This window comes from Plutella xylostella, chromosome Z, assembly GCF_932276165.1.
Source record: "Plutella xylostella chromosome Z, ilPluXylo3.1, whole genome shotgun sequence".
NCBI classification, from domain to species: domain Eukaryota; kingdom Metazoa; phylum Arthropoda; class Insecta; order Lepidoptera; family Plutellidae; genus Plutella; species Plutella xylostella.
The window spans coordinates 7523697-7538173 of record NC_064012.1 but is presented as its reverse complement, the minus strand read 5'-3'; the positions used below and the strand labels follow the sequence as shown (position 1 = coordinate 7538173).

Genomic DNA, 14477 nt, shown 5'->3' with positions numbered 1-14477 from the left:
GACAACTTCAGTGCATTGTACTCATTCAAAAACTGCGATACGGCTCGCGACCTATCACGTGAGTATAAAAATGTACAGCGAAAAGCGGGTGACTTCGTTTATTAACCATTACTAATTAAATTTAACTATACCTAATTAATTTGAAATTAGTATTTCTAACTCATGTTCTCGAATTCATAGATAACACTTATCGATAATTGTTACATCAATTGGCAAGAAAAATGAAGACACTGTGTTCATTATTAAATGTCACTTCACGTAACCCTTATTGCTGGGAATTAAAACTCATAATGATATGTCCCATGAGACATAATCATGGTAAACGGTAAAATTTCCCCCCGCAAAAATTGGCAGACTTTTTTGTATCAAGAAAGATCGCTATGACGCTTCCCGAGGGTACACCCGAGTCCGCGTTGTTCTATGTATTTATGTATTATCAATGATGAAGGAATAAAGAGGAATTTATTCCTTCTTCATTGGTATTAGTCATTGAGTATGAATGGTCTGGAGACGAAATAGGCAGACGTTCCCCTCTGCCGGGGTAGTGGGCCAGAAAGGCCCACCGATTTATAAAAACTAGTTGCAGTCTCAATTTTCACTAGACTCAATGTAGATGGCAAAGCGTTCGTTTCATAGAAAATGATTTGTTTACATACTAAAATGACAGCTTCAATTCATAGAATATCCGGATTCCGGATTTGATCACAGATTTTGTCATGGTTTATTGTTATTAGCTGTTTCCTAGCAACCAATGTCAAAAACATGCAATAGTGATGTACCGGTATGTAGATATGTATTAATGGACAAAAAAGGTCATAGTTGGGAAGCGTCCGTAGCCAAGTAGGCTTCACTGATCGTAACTGATCACTGAGGTAAAGCAACAACTGACACGGTCAGCCATTGGATGGGTGACCGATTTCAAATGGTTCTTTTCTGGACGCTTCCGTGCTTCGGACGGCACGTTAAGCCGTGGGTCCTGGTTGCTGCTTCGGCAGCAGTCGTTAAGCCTAGTCGGCTTGAAAGCATCTGACCGTCGTCGGGTGGCCCATTTATCCGACAACTTCAGTGCATTGGCATTCTATCAAAAACGGCAATACGGCTCGCGACCTATCACGTGAGTATAAATGTACAGCGAAAAGCGGGTGACTTCGTTTATTAGTCATTCATAATTAAATTTAACTACCTAATTAATTTAAAATTAGTATTTCTAACCCATGTTCTCGAATTCATCGATAACACTTATCGATAATTGTTACATCCATTGGCAAGAAAAATGAAGACACTGTGCTCATTATAAAATGTCACTTCACGTAACCCTTATTGCTGGGAATTAAAACTCATAATGAAATGTCAAATGGGACATAATCATGGTAAACGGTAAAATTTCCCCCCGCAAAAATTGGCAGACTTTTTTGTATCAAGAAAGATCGCCATGACGCTTCCCGAGGGTACACCCGAGTCCGTTTTGTTCTATGGTATTAGTATGTACACATGTTCATGTGTAGTAAACAAAAAACAAAACGGAAAAAGTCACTCATTTGTCAAAATTACAGGTACAGTGCTCCAAAATTTATAATGCGCATAGAAATCTTTGACAGATCGGTTGTTTTCGATTATGTGACACATGATATTGACTCATATTTCTTTCGAACAAGGTGCAAAATGCAAGTGTTTTTTTAAGGCTCTTACGATTTAATGATTCGGATGTGAAGATCTGCATGTGCATTATTAATTTTGGACAAGTGTACTTTTCAAATATCGAAAAAAAATAGCACGAAGTAAAATACTTACTTTATTTCTGCTTAGTATCCTCTCTGAGGATATTTTAGGATATACTTAGAATAACTACAATAAATGAGTTTATTGTGCCTACATATTGCAAAGTTTTGGTCTAAAATTGAGTGCCAAATGGGGGCAAAGGTTAAGGATATGATCAAAAACAAAAAAATGTGGGAGAATACCGCCACAAAACTATGACCGCGTTTTTCTCGAAACCGCCTAAAGCCGACTTACTGCGTTTACGCTATTGACGGCAAAACTGCATCGCTGTCATGTCGCATTTCATTGTGTGACAGTTGGGGTTCTTCTTCTCGTTAGAGATTAGTTAGGTATGTTCCATCATTATACTCGTACCTAACTTGTAAAACCAATTTAGCAAATCCATAATATATACGTAAATACTACCATCCTAACTAATATTATAAATGCGAAAGTAACTGTGTCTGTCTGTTTGTCTGTCTGTCTGTTTGTTACTCTTTCACGCCAAAACTACTGAACGGATTTGAATGCAACTTGGTATACATACGGTCTAGACCCTGGGAAAGAACATTGGCTACTTTTTATCCCGGAATTCCCACGGGGAAACTTTTTAAGGCGAAGCGAAGCGCGCGGAACAGCTAGTAATATATATAAAATAGTAATCTGAAAATTTTGTTTATGAAGAGAATCAATACGGTAAAGACGTTTTAATATGATGTCAATTTTTATAGATATCAGTGCATAAAATCACTACCTGAAGTCAGGACGTTTAGGCCCGGGTCTCCTATTTACGCCGTAGGTCGCGTCCAGCGTCACGCCGTAGGCCGCGTAACGATACTCACTATAGAAATGTACTGATGCGGTCTCCCTCACACGCCGACGTTGGCGCGTAGACATAATGAGCATTGTGACGCAGCCTACCGGCGTGACGCTTGACTCGATCTACGGCGTAAATAGGAGACCCGGGCCTTAGCTCCATGGTAGACAAGGTGCCCTGAAGGGTCAGTTCGACGTCTATGGTCTATGTCAATTCAATTCAAAGACTTTTTTGGCTATTTAGCTTAGAGTGAATATGGTCCGGAATGTATTTTTTTTATCTAAGTAGCTTCTTTACTAGATAAGTTTAATCTCCGAAAGCATTATGTAAATTAAACTGTGTTTGAATTATAATTGGAATTAATTATTAACATTATTAACAATCAATACATGGCCAAAAAAAATTCTATAAATTTTTTTTGTTGCCTGTGCTAGCTAATACCTGGAAAACCCGCTTAATAAATGATACATTGAACGCATTGGTCCGCGCATGCGCGTAGCTCGGTCTGGCCGAGGGGTGAGGGTGCGCGCGCCGCGACCCGCACTTGCGCACCAACCCCCAACCCCAGTCGATACTCCTGCGGGTCAACTCGCGCATGCGGCATGCGGCCGACCCAACACTCAACTGTATTAGCGACATGGCCGACAGCGAGTTTGAAGAATTTCGCCGAGCATTTGACAGACTACCACAACACATAAAGGCCCCGACACCCTTTTATTCGTAAGTACTTCTGCCTTTTTCACCACATCGAATGTTGCACTAATCATGACTATCGCGTCTATAATTTCTCTCACTAGTTTCACTTAAATCATGTCATGTGATTGATGAATCAACGTGGAAATTTCCGTATTGCACATCCATTTTGCCATATTAAGTTGCTTACTGACAGTGCTAATAATTTAATAATGTGTATTCTGTTTTAGATTAGTGCCAAATGTTGGTCTGGAAGATGACTCTCCATCATCGAAGAGTGAAAGTACGCCTGAGGATGACCAAAAATGTGTGGGTGAAAGAGGGGATACAATAAGCGCAGTTAACACCAAAGATACATCCCCCGATCCCCAAACAGAAATAACCGAACTACCCCGTAGCCCCCGACATCAGACATTTACAAATGGCGAACGCAGGAGGAGAAAGCTACCAGAAATACCTAAAAATAGAAAATGTGAGTATGTTTTGGTATTACTTTTTTCTTCAACTGGTAATTTGGATCAGACTGCGCGCGACTGTGTCCTTAACCAAAATAGTAAAAGCAAAAAAATATAGCTCCTTGCGATTTCAATATATGTACTTGTAGCTCGCGCTAAATTTTCAGGCAAAAAACAAACTTAATTCTCTTTATTCAGGTAAGATCGTGATCGACAAAGTCTCATAATGGTTTTGTGATACCTATAAAGTTTTTTGTTGAATTATTACACCTGTTGAAGAAATATAAAACTAAGTTTACCGTACAGTGGCGCCACTTTAGATTTTCATTGATTTCTAAGAATGCAACGCCATATTGTAAAGTTAATAAATCAGAACAATGATAAACATCACTATGCTGTGGCTTAAATTTTGCCCCGAATCTATTATAAAATATAGAGTGATTTAAATGAAACAAAATAATGTTTAGAAGAAATGTTGGTTTGAATAAAAACGTGTTTACAGTAATAAAAGGATGCAGTCCTTGGAGTGATGAACATTATGCTTTCTGTTGTGCTAATTGATAATTTGATAAATTTTCTATCAATAGGACCATCTTTTTGTCTTCAATATTCAAAAATCATTGTGCCAAGTAATTTGGAATGAACTCTTGAGTCATCCCGATTCGGCTTAGTTAACATTCTGTATAACGTAATTGTTAATTGGAAAATTATGCAAAACTTTAAAAGCTACAAAAAAAAATGTTTTTGTTAAAAAAAAAGTTACGGCCCTATTTAATACGTCAGTTTTATGTGTCAGTCATTGAAATCAGCGCATTTTGATTTATTTTATTTGCGTAGCTAGATGACGAAAATGTCGTAATAATGCCTATAGGCGGGTGTTTTCTAAGAATTTAATAAAATGGGCAATAAAGTGTTCTACTGCGTTCGTGAACCCTTTTTTATTGTTTTCGATAGGTAAAAATTTTTAAGTATGAGATTTGTTTGATATATGAAAGACAAAAAAAATTGAGTAAAAATACGCACCTTTCAGGAACAATCCTGAATCGACATAATAGTCTCAAAAAATATTAAGCCAACGTCATAAAACATGTTTCAAATTTCTGACTGTATTTATTATAATAACATGACCTATCTCACTAGACCACTACAGTTTGAAAACTAGAAAATATATTTACCTCGTATCAATTTATAACCTAGGTCAGACGATCAATACATTAGCGTTGGTGGAGTAAGTGAAAATGGAAATGTATCTATTTCAGACTCAATTAGCGCGCAGTTCAACTTTGCTCTTCAATGTGACTTAAGTTTAGACGAAACCTATTTTCTTCATTATACTGCGGAATTTATATTAAAACCCGGAATATTTTACAATTCCGAATCAAAGCACTACTATAGTTAGGTAGGTGGGTTCTAAAGTGTATATATATCCAAAGCAGAGAAAAAACGGTAATTTACCTATGTCATCACCAACCTTTTTTAGTCTGGTTCAAAAACAATTTCTTGATTATTATAATTTAAATCTGCATAAATATATAAGTAGCGTCATCCAATGAACGCGTTAGTGATTCAACCAAAAATTAAGAAACCGACTTCAAAAAACCAGTAAAATGTAAGAAATAATTTAAGGTTTACACAAATTCTACTCGTATGAGACAGTACAAATATACCTAAGCAGGAACTGTTATTTTTTGATGTTGGTGCGGTGACAAAGTAATCTGAAGAAATATGGCACCAACTTCAAAAAAGAACAGTTCCTGCTTAGGTATATTTGTACGAGTAGAATTTGTGTAAACCTTAAATTATTTCCTACATTTTAGTGGTTATTTGAAGACGGTATTTTAATTTTTTTAATTATTATTTTATTTTAAAGTTTTTAGTTTATTTGAAATAATTTTCAATCAAAAGTAAGGTGCAAATGATACCAAAAAGTCCTACTAATCAATACGAATCATTCAAGCCTAAACACGAAGAAGTTGCTATATACCGTTGAGGAGTTCCCCTGACTGCCTTCCGTTTCCATCATTAGATCAGCTCAAGGTCACCATCATATTTTTTTTGTTATAAGAACTATATTTACGTTCTTAATTTCATTAGAATCGGTTAATATGTGCCCAAAATGGAAATTCATACCCTGTTTTTACCCCTTACCCTTGGGGGTGAGATAAAATTCTGAAAAAAAAAATGGGACTACCTGGGAGCTCAACCCAATACAACAAAAAAAGAATTTTCAAAAACGGTTCATAAACGGCGGAGTAATCGGTGAACATACATAAAAAATATATAAAAAAAAAGATCCCGACGAATTGAGAACCTCCTCCTTATTTTGAAGTCGGTTAAAAAAGGAGATTCAACCAGATGCCTGCGACATATACAGGGTGTTGCAAAATTGGTATACTAAGCCGAAACCTAGATGTGCAGCATGTTATATCTAAGCCCGAAACTGAAATCAGAATTTGGAAATTCGCGAAAAAAAAAAATTTTTTCCATAGTAAAAGTCACGTGACCAACAAAGTTTCTATGGAAAATTATTTTTTTTTTCGCGAATTTTCAAATTCTGATTTCAGTTTCGGGCTTAGATATAACATGCTGCACATGTAGGTTTCGGCTTAGTATACCCTTTTCGCAACACCCTGTATATAGACGTTAACGATTTATTGCCGGGTTTACACGATAAGAGTAGGTACGGCCAGAGTCACTGTAAAGTAGGCCTATCACGGGCTTACGTGGCGTGGAAATATGGAACGAATAAATTAATTACCTTAAATTTTGACAGTGACAGTTGACGATACGCAACGGAGGTTCGAAAATCTTATAATTGCTCTACAGTAGGCCTATCACAAGTGCTGTCAACTACTTAAGTCGCTAGCGTCATTCGATAGAAAGAAGAATGGCGAAACCTGACCCGCTTTGCATAAGTTAGCAGCCACTAACCATACCTATTTTAAGTTATTGATAAAAATGTATATTATCAGGGAAAAATATTTTAAAAAATCTAAACCATGGGGTTCTTGAGATATTAGGGTTCAAAAGTAAATTAATTAAATTTTTTTTTTTCGTTAAATAAGATTTTGATGAATGGTACACGCACAAATAAGTTTTATAATCTAAAATATCTAAATCATGGGATTCCCAATACAAAGCGCATCACAAAATGTATTACATGATTTTATTTATGCAAATAATATCATAACTATTTTTGCACATTTCACACTCAGAAACCTATTTTTATAAAGAGACCAAATTCTAAAATTATTACATTCTATTCAAGTTTCCGTTATCCCGAAGTAACATAAAATACTTTTTTATCCAGGAATTCCCACGGGAACACTTTTAAAATCAATTTTTAGCTCGAGGGTAACATCTAGTACAGTAGAAAGACTTGATCTTTCAGCACCTATATCTTCGTTCTCCCATGCTTCATAATAATAAAATTAATACCAGTATATGCTGTAGTCACGGACTACACATCAGTGTATGTTTCATCAATGGCCGCTCTGGGTCATGGCGCCATAGAGAAATGGCCATTCTCCTTTGTATGACATCTTGATTAGCGCCCTTTGCAGCGAGCACAGGATTCGATACTATTTTCGAATCTACACGAAGGGTCACTTTTACCAAACGCTAAACGTATTTAAATCAAATTTTAAATGCATTTTGTACTATTAACTGACAGACGTATGACAGGCTACTAAATACGTTTAGCGTTTGGTGAAATTCCACCTAACATATGGAAAAAACAAATGTCACTTTTGGAACTAACTTTGCCTTACATTTTGACAGTGACAGTTGACGATACGCAACGTTAACGGAGGTTCGAAAGTTGTGCTCGCGACTCTTGTCGGTAACGTTAGAAACTAATAAAATGTATACAAATTTCAGTGACATTCCTATCGAATTGGTATCGACTTAAGTCTGAAATACTGGTGATCGCACTGCTGCTAGGATGTTAGCATTTCACGGGCTTATTAATAAAACGACATGATCAGCCCGTGATCCCGTTAATTGCAATGTGAAATATATATCTTGACGTATCGTATTGAACAATTGGTATTTTGGCCAGCTAAATCAACTCAATATCAGTATGTGCGACTGAAGCAATAAATACCTCTATAATAAAATTATAAAAACTTAATTTTACAGCCACAATAATACCATGCGGCCAACCGGCCTCGCTAGCAGATGAACTTGGAGCGTTGGCTGGACCCATTATCAGACCAGGGTGCCAAGGGAGGCCCTTGCTGGTTCTCAAATGTGGATATCTGCTGGATGAAGATTCGAGTCCAGACTCTGAGCGGTTGCAGAGCTTAGGCGATGTAGATAGCGGACACAGTACGGCTCACTCACCCGTAGACACGGCTCCTAAGAGCCTTTCACCCACTCCAATGCAACAACAAAATGGTAAGAAAAAAGCATTTCTTTGTTTTCAACCCACTCTTGTTATAACTTGAGTAAATTGTGTATTTTATATCAGCCTGTGGCATCGTAGCCGATAAACGCATACATTCCTTTTGGTTTAGTTTTGTAGAACATACGAAAATATCTTGAAGGGGCACTATAAATCTACAGTATACATACACATTTTATTTACTGTAAACATATCTCTACCTATGATTCTAGAGTTTATTGTATGGATCGAAACTTTTTGTTTTTTTTTTATTATTTTATTTCTCTTAATCAATAAAATATTTAATTTGATAGTAAGTACGGTACATAAAACCATCACGTATTTTTGCAGTATCACCATTATCGAGCTGCAGCATCAGTGGCATAAACTTTGCCGGTAACATGACAACGGTTCCTCATAGTCACCTTGAGATGTTGGAGGCGACGCATCGAGGCCTACACAAGTTCAACCCCCGACACCACGATGAGATAGAAGTGGAGATAGGTGACCCAATCTATGTACAGAAGGAAGCAGAAGACTTATGGTGCGAAGGTAAACAAAAAACAATAACAATAATAATCTGGTAAAAAAACCCTCTTACTTATTTATTGAACACTGAAATGTACAAATTACAAAAAAGTTTCTTAAAAATGAAATATTTTTGTACTTATTGAATATGACACAAAGTAAAGTATACATCAAACTTTCTTACGTATTTTCAATTATAATTAATTCAGATGTACGGATACATTATACTAATATTTTTTTATCAAATACTAATTTCAGGCGTTAATTTGAGAACGGGACAACAAGGTATATTTCCATCAGCGTATGCAGTTGATATGGACTACAACGATTTCGACCCGGCAAACTCCAAAGTAAAAAGGGAACGATATCTATTAGGGTGAGAACTGTAAAAGTACTTCTCATTAGATTTTCTATTCAGAAAGTTACTGTATTTTTGGTGGAAAGAATGTAAAATTTAAGAAGTGCAGAAAACAGAAATAAACTTATGTAGGTACGGTTTAATACCCTCAATGGTATTAAAATGTATTATTAAAAGGATGAGGGGCAAAAATGTATGGGACATTTACCCACCTACAAATAACGACCATACCTAGGTAGGTCAGGGTTAGGTGCGTCGTTAGGAAGCTCTTTTCATGACTAGTATCAATTAGTTGTAAGAAAGCTTTATTAAAGGTTGGCCACCCTATTTATTTCAGATATATGGGCTCAGTCGAGACTCTGGCCCATAAAGGTACAGGAGTAGTTTGCCAAGCAGTAAAGAAAATAGTAGGTGATAACAGCGGAGAGCCAGGAGCGCAACCATGTATTTTAGAAGTATCTGATCAAGGACTCCGTATGGTTGATAGGTCAAAATCGGAGGTATATATATTTTTTATTACTTATTGTATGGTACTTAAATATTTTCTGTTCTATAACCAACATAGCTAATGTAAACATCTTAATTTCAGAGAGCACGGAACGGTCCCTGTATTGACTATTTCTATTCGCTGAAGAACGTTTCTTTCTGTGCGTTCCATCCACGCGACCATCGGTATCTGGGCTTCATAACGAAACACCCAACGCTCCAGCGATTTGCATGTCACGTGTTTAGGGGCTCAGAGTCTACTAGGCCAGTGGCTGAAGCAGTCGGGTAAGGATTTTCTTATTTAACTCTTAGTAATATATAGGTACTCAACGCAGTGGAGATCCCTTAATCAACTCATTGTAGAATAATAGTGGGTGCATGATGTAATAATTAGGTACATCATGTACCCATTATTATTCTACAAAAAAGGTTACTGAACTAATACACTGGCCTGAGGGCCTATCCACGGTCTTACGTAGGTTTTGTAAGCGTTTGACAGCTCTAAACACCTGTTAAATACTGTCTAAGTTTTTGTGGTAACGCCCAACCAGTGGCGACTGGTCTCTATCCTGCGTGGTCGCTTTCCCGTAGTAAACAATTTATTTTAATTTTTTATCTAATCTAATCATACACAGCTCTTGAAATATTAAATTTTAATACATGTTTTTATCCTTTCAGGCGTGCTTTCCAAAGGTTTTACCAGAAATTTATTGAGACGGCGTATCCAATTGAAGACATCTACATTGAATAAATTAGCAACTAATTCAACTAGGCTTGCTACCTCACAAATAAACTCAATATTTCTTAAAACTTGTTGTCGTTGTCATGTCGCCAACACCATGTAAATTTTATTATTAATATTAATAATTAGCAGTCATAATCTGTTTACTCATCTTTTCTTTGCATTTTTTTTTATTAGCTTGAATATTACTATGTACCAGCTGAGACAGTATTACTAATACGGTGAAGTGATATGAATATTCCGAGATCACATATTGTAATTTAATTATGTATTTTTCTCGTAATTTTGCATGTTGAAACGGAAATAGCGGGTACTGTCTTATAGAGGAAAAAGCGCCATTTTCGGTTTAAAACAAAAATTAAGCCAATTATTTGTGATTGTTTCTTTTTTGGATCTAAGATTATAATAAACTAATAAGAATGATACATATTCAGATATGTATATTATATTTTTATATATTCCCGACGAAAATGGCGTATCTTCTTAAAATGGGGAGTGTACTGTGACTGTGATACGGAGACATTTTAAGTGTGTGGTATGATTTTTTATAAAAAAACAGTATTCTTTCTAGAGATGTTATTTACTTGTGAGTATTATTTATCTACATCTATATATTTTAAATTATTTTCTGATTTTAATTCATATTATACCCAGAAAATAAGCTTCATTATAATCAAATATCATTTTTTTAATATTTTTTCTGATGATTAATGAGTGTTAAAGATAAGAGTCCACCTACCGGTATCACACGTATCGGACTAAACGGATTTTCATAAATGTATGGAGAAACATTTCTATACAAAGAATACTTAGTGCGATGCGTCCGTTGAGTACGATGCGATTCCGAAAGGTGGGCGCTTACCTTAAACTGTTATAACGAAAAATGCACCATATTGAAAAATACCATCACATGTTACGGTGCATTTTAATGGTCGAAGAAAATAAACCTGAGAATTATTTAACAAAAAGAAAAGAGAACAACATTAAAAAAGTTACAGATATCCCAGTGTAACGTTAATCGGTCGTTACCAGTTTTTCCTGGAATATAATTATGTACCTACGCCTAAAATGACTTTTAGGGACGTTAAAAAAATTTATGTCAATTTGATTTAACAATCATTCACTATATTCAGCTAACTTGTTTTCAATTTACACAATGAACTGTAATTATAAATAAGATCATTAATTTAAATTAAATTCTTCCTGAAATCTTCAAGAAAGACGATATTGATAGAGGGTTATTAATTATTAAAATCTGAATTGAAGGAATTTCAATACTTACACTAGCAACGAAATATACCTACCTATAACATAAAATAAATGATTTTTATCCCCTGAATTCTAAGCAAATTTCATTACTTTTAAATGGCTCAACATATTTTGATAATATTGAAACGTTTTTTTTGGATGAATACGCTGTTTATGAGTTTGATAAGGAACAAAAATGTACAGCCACTTATGAAGCTGGCTGAACGCATTACCTAAGTTTGGGGCTAATTAAAATAAACAGATTGCTGTTTTTCAATATCAGGAAATTAAATTACTGCCGACACAAATGAATGATAGTGATTTCTTGACCTTGAAACGAGTAAACCAATTCTGATGAAACAAATCGCAATATGTTCACCTTTGAAACAAAAAAACAAACTCGAACTGTTTAATCAAATCAAATGTTGAATACACACCCAAAATGATAAATAAGTAATTGCGCAGACGCCGATTGTACAAGTCTACATGGAGGGGACAAACTCTTGATGGAATTTTTAAGAAATATATCAACTTCCTTTACTTTCATCTACCTTTTAGTTTATTAGTTTAAATACGATGAATAACATAGAATGAATTTGTAAAGCTTAAGCTGAAATATATGTTTTTATTAAAAGTATTATCAAAATGTTAATGCACGATGATAGTTTTGTTGAGAATACCATGAGCAATCATACAATTACAATTGCAATTTAGTATTTTACTCAGTAACATTCAATTTATTCCAATGATTTATATACAGTGAACTGAAGAACTGTCTGTGTAACTATTATGTAAATAATATCAAGTAACAAGTTTTAGAATAAAATTCTGTAATCTATGCACTCGTCGAATAGCTTTAGGATTTATTGTTTTTTGTGATGAAACACGTTGCCTAGCCAAATGTAAAATGTACTTTTTAGTTTATAATAATGTTTAGTACTTAATTTAAATAATTTTAATAAGTACATTATAATTAAGTTCGTAACCTTATGGATCGTTACGTTTATCGACATTCGTGTCGTTCGTGCAGTGCCGTGCGCCGTGCGTGACGTATATTCTGGACTATACATAAAAAAGTGAAACTTATAATACCTAACTGACTAGACTGAGAGTGTTACTTTTAAGCAGTGAAAGTGTAAAAGACGATCGTAAGTGTATTAAATTAAGTTATACCTAGTTTACAGTTTCCAAAATGTGAGGATTTTGTATGGTTCTTATGGTGGTAGTGGTTTTAATACAATACGTAGGTACTAAATACTTATGAGGATGATAATATTATACTTTCCTATTAAATTTAATTTGGCCCGTTATTTACATTCGATCATTTAGCCTTTCATTTGCAGTATTGTAAAGAATAGATCGTGACCAGATACAAAAGATATTTCGTATGTTATTTAAAAAAAACTGCGTTTGGTATGTACAGGGCGGAAAAAGTCGTGTGACATAATCATTTTTCATTACCATGTTTCGTTTGGACCACGAATAACAGGGCCACCCTGTATAAAACTCAATGTTGAAAAATAGCTCAATGCGGAATTTGTTAACCCTTGAATTGGCAAGATTATTTTTGTGTGATTTACGTTATTTTTATATATGTTCCTGTTTATTTATGATACAAAGACTCTAAAAAAAATGCGAAAAAAAAATTACTGTTGACAGTTTTCGCGAAAACTATAGTACTACGGGTATGACGTTGACAACTGCACTGTATATTACTAAGACTTTTGTTCGTCCTACAGGTATGACGTTGTCATGTTACTAAGAAAAACACTAAGTATATATTTATTTATTTATTTGTGAAACACTATCAATATCTTATAACATAACTATGCATCATTTGGTATGAAACTCACGGAAACAATTCCTTTTGTTACTGTCACCCGTAGTAAAGCATAAATGCATATTGCACTTGATGCAAAACACTTTGGTTCTTCCATCTTTGCAGAACCTGCAACGGGATTGTTTATTCGACGAATCAGGGAAATGTCCAAAAGCATCGTAGCGAATACAGTCCCCTGGCCGTGAGGCTGTTGGTTTTTGAATCTTCTTGTCATCCTTCATCACCATACTGTCACGTGATTTGGGCAGTTTATTGGCATGACACAGTGCTTCAAATAATTCGAGGCGAAATTCCTTCAAGGATTTGTTTGGTCTACCATCTCGTCTGTATAATAGCCAACCATTATTTAAACACATGTCCAACAGTTGTGCGAAGATGCCCGTGTACCACCTTCGGCTTTTGAAAGGGGTCCGGTAGAGGGATATTAGCATGTCTGCCAGATCGACCCCACCCATGTGCCTATTATAGTGTTTTACAAGTTGCGGGCAATCAACGTCAACTTTAGCTTTGTCTTCCTTGGTATAGCGCTTTATTTTTTCTACAGGGTAGGAGTCCACAAATGAACTGATTAGTGTCACCACTTTATTGTCGTTCCACTTCACACACGCAAGCTTGTTTTTGTTGCACACAACCTGTGTACTGTATCCTCTTTTCTTCTTTTTCATTTCCTTATCAGTTGGTAAAAACTCTTGGCAACCCCTCAGTCTGTTGGTCCTAATTGTCCCCAAGCTAAATATGCCATATTCTTCACGCAATAAAACCACCAGTTCAGGAGACATGAAAAAGTTGTCTGCATAGACTATTGATGGCTTTTGTTTTATAGTATTGCATAAAGCCACCACTACCATACCTCCAACCCCCAAAGATGTTTCTTTGTCTGTGAAAGTGTGACCACGGAAAGTGTCATCACCTGCATACATACAGAAGTCATAAATAAGACCCGAAACCCCGGCACGTACAAAATTTTTGAATCCCCACTTCTTGGGCTTGCTTTTGATGTACTGTCTTCTTTTTCCTGCTTTTGTACCCTTATATGGAATCATCATTTCGTCGATGGAATACTGCCCTTCTTCTTCTAGCCGCAAGAAGTTTTGGCGAATTCTTTCCATGACTGGGCGAATTTTAAAATATCTATCCCCGTTCTCCATAGTATTATCCACAAAATGGA

At 35.5% G+C, this 14477-nt stretch overlaps 1 protein-coding gene across 1 annotated transcript; it reads left to right on the top strand.

Annotated features, from left to right (window-relative positions):
• The first annotated feature begins 3119 nt into the window (after nucleotides 1–3119).
• Nucleotides 3120–10760, top strand: LOC105390096 (JNK-interacting protein 1). The gene is made up of 8 exons (XM_011561335.3): nucleotides 3120–3295; nucleotides 3499–3740; nucleotides 7864–8121; nucleotides 8459–8659; nucleotides 8894–9011; nucleotides 9331–9493; nucleotides 9583–9764; nucleotides 10158–10760. Exons 1-8 carry the CDS (start codon nucleotides 3171–3173, stop codon nucleotides 10228–10230), a joined length of 1362 nt encoding a protein of 453 aa, XP_011559637.3. The 5' UTR covers nucleotides 3120–3170; the 3' UTR covers nucleotides 10231–10760.
• The last annotated feature ends 3717 nt before the right edge of the window (nucleotides 10761–14477 follow it).